This window comes from Achroia grisella, unplaced genomic scaffold (assembly GCF_030625045.1).
Source record: "Achroia grisella isolate CSIRO2021 unplaced genomic scaffold, CSIRO_AGI_Agris_v1 utg640, whole genome shotgun sequence".
In the NCBI taxonomy this organism is placed as follows: domain Eukaryota; kingdom Metazoa; phylum Arthropoda; class Insecta; order Lepidoptera; family Pyralidae; genus Achroia; species Achroia grisella.
In genome coordinates, this window is record NW_026712977.1 from 1,059,544 (window position 1) to 1,062,531 (window position 2,988).

Genomic DNA, 2,988 nt, shown 5'->3' on the forward strand with positions numbered 1-2,988 from the left:
GTTCGTCAGTTTTAACATGAAACAGCTATTAAAATGTATATTAAATTACAAATTACTAAAACCATCTTACCAATTGCTAAATTTAGTCGACAAAAACAAAAAAGACTGCGTACACGAAAGCTGATAAAGCTGTTACTCCTAATAACGTTATTGTTACTATCAATTTAGATTACAACAACTTAATCGTGAACGCTCCTATAGTATTCCGGATTTAATGCCATTGTGATAAAGTTCATATCCGTTATTACTTATGGGTAGCGGTCGCACACTTTCTACAATATAATGCGACGAACCGCTTTATTAGGTACTTTAATAAATGTGCCCCCACCAGATCTCCCTGGGGTTCAATATCACCCTCAATATTCGCAGACGGAGGCTAAGGATTAAAACATGCTTTTCGCTTTATCGAAATCCTGCGTTCGAATCTCACGGAGTTATTGTCGGATTCTCGAAGAAGAACTACTTCCAACACGGGAATTTATAATGCTATTCCGCAAGTATATATCTTCCGAAATCGAATTTCAGATAAAATATTCACAATCTAATTTAAAATATTATTTTACGTTCTATTATGAATTCATACATAGAATCATTCATTCATAAATGGATGAAGTAATTATATTTAATACCTATAAACAATGTTATATAAAATAAATTATACGTTTCGTAATATTAAAACATTTAATATTCAGGTGTTAATTTTTGTCATATAATTCAATTCAAAAACAATTTCACAACAACTAGAATCTAAGCCAATACATACCAGCCCTGATTCTCGTATAATCTGGTAGATTTTCAGTCGGCCCCACCGCTACAACGGCAGGACATTTGTCGTAAATATATTTATCTACGGTTTCTTTTATATTTTGTTGATTTACAGTCGACAAATCGTTAGCAATTTCTTCTATAGATTTCCTACTACAACGGTATATCGCTTGCATGCCAATATCATCACAAGGATCACCTGATATTGCTTTTGCTAGCTTCAAATATGCTTGCAGCGCCCCTCGTCGTGCTTCTGAGTACAGAGTTGAAACACTCAGGTTCATCCACGTATTTTGGATATTGTATACCATGTCCTCGAGATTCATGCGATCGCATACAAAATAGCAACCCCAGAGCCCGATATCGCGGTAAGTAATATAAAAAGATTCAAAGCTTTCGCAGATATTGGTAGTAGCCGCAGATTGCGCCAACGGGGACGCGTTATTTATGCCGCCCCCCTGACATTTATTCCACGAACCAACGATGCAACTAGCCGCAAGCAGCTTCAAATATTCAGAGCTGTTGTACCCGGGGGCCTCCACTGCTATGGCTACATGAGCAAAGGGCATAGAATCATCTCTGTAAATTACTTGAGAACCTGTAAACCGACAGGGACCTTCATCAGACTCGTAAGCAGGATTACCAACCATATGTCCAAACCTAGCGAGAGCGAAATTAACCATCTCACAGTGGTCTAGACAACCCGAGCTCACAAGAGCCAACTTGTAGGGCTGATAATGCTCGCACAGGAATGTCGCAGTGAAATCTCGGTCGAACCGTTGAATGTTTCTCGTGGGTCCGATAACGCGCTGCGACAAGGGAGTACCTTGGAAAGCAGTTTGGTGTAAGTAATCAAACACGACTTGTTTGGGATCGTTGTCGGCGTCCACCATCTCTAAGCAAATATTGTACCTCTCCGCTTCTATCTCCTCTTCTGATAGCGCTAAATCAGTGATCACGTTTGATAGTATGTGGATTATATTCCCAGCGCTCTCCGCCAGACACTTAGCTGAGTATATTTGTATTTCTCTGCTAGTTTGGGCATTTAACTTAGCACCCATTAGGAAAAGTGAATCCTTTAGTTGATATTTCGTCATTGAGTTAAATCCCTTGTACGCCATATGCTCTATAAAGTGTGTAATACCATTGTTACAGGCAGTTTCAAATCTTGAACCAGCTTCTATGTAAAGTGCGATTGAGGCTAGGGGTGAATTAGTTTCCTCTGTGGCCACCCTCACTCCATTGGGCAGTATGCATAAATTAGTATTGGATGGTACTTCAGCGGGCGTACATTCGGCCCAGAAGTGTCTTAATCCAGCCTTAAAAGCTTTTGAAGCTGATGCTGAAACTTGCTTAAGCATAATAAAATGACTGACAGATATAAATTGTATACGATTCAGAGGTAATTAATTTTTTGTAATTGTGACATAAACATTGTCATAAGTGTAATTGTTTTCATAGTGTATACATAGAATAATAGGTTTGTATTATAATCATAGAGAAAATAATAAGCAGGTTGTATAGATTTTAATTATAAATTTTGCTGAACGAAGAAATCCACGCTAATTATGACAACATTTTAAGTATATTTTAATATAAAGTAATAAGGAGCCCAACGCAGTCTATCGGATTAATTTGGTTTGTTATTAATTATTCGCCTCTGGAGAGTTTTATTCAACGCCACCTAAGCAGAGCTTATGTTATGGGTATTACACAAATGATATAAATACTTAAACACATTTTTGATTGAATACATGTATATAATATTGTACATTATATATGTATTCAAATAAAAAGGTGTTTAAGTAATATACGTAAAAACACCCAGAGTAATACAAACAATCATACTTATGAATGTAAATGTTTGCGTGCGTTGCAAATAAGTCGGTTTGCTAAACAGTTCGACTATTCAGCCGCTAGGTTACTCGTCATTCCAATTACTTAAAACCACAAAAAGTAATATAATATTCGGTCCAGTCAGCCATGGTCCAACCAACATAGTTGCGGATAAAATCAAGTTAATAAATGTAACTTAATCTCATAATTGGTCTGTCAACGTACTTACGATATTTAGGTGAATAGAAAGCCATCCTCAGACATCGTGTCTGACGGTTTTGCAAACAAAACCGTTTGCTACCAATTAGTGAGGATTATTTGACTGCACAAGTGATCGCGCCGAGCATCCGCTTATTACATTAAATTGATGCAACATAGGTGTTCAAG

The 2,988-nt window shown here is 37.1% G+C and overlaps 1 protein-coding gene across 1 annotated transcript; it reads right to left on the minus strand.

Annotated features, from left to right (window-relative positions):
• Positions 1 to 695: 695 nt before the first annotated feature.
• On the minus strand, positions 696 to 2,193 carry LOC131849309 (cytochrome b-c1 complex subunit 1, mitochondrial-like). Its single transcript, XM_059199347.1, has one exon. It carries the CDS (start codon positions 2,124 to 2,126, stop codon positions 741 to 743), a length of 1,386 nt encoding a protein of 461 aa, XP_059055330.1. The 5' UTR covers positions 2,127 to 2,193; the 3' UTR covers positions 696 to 740.
• Positions 2,194 to 2,988: the final 795 nt, after the last annotated feature.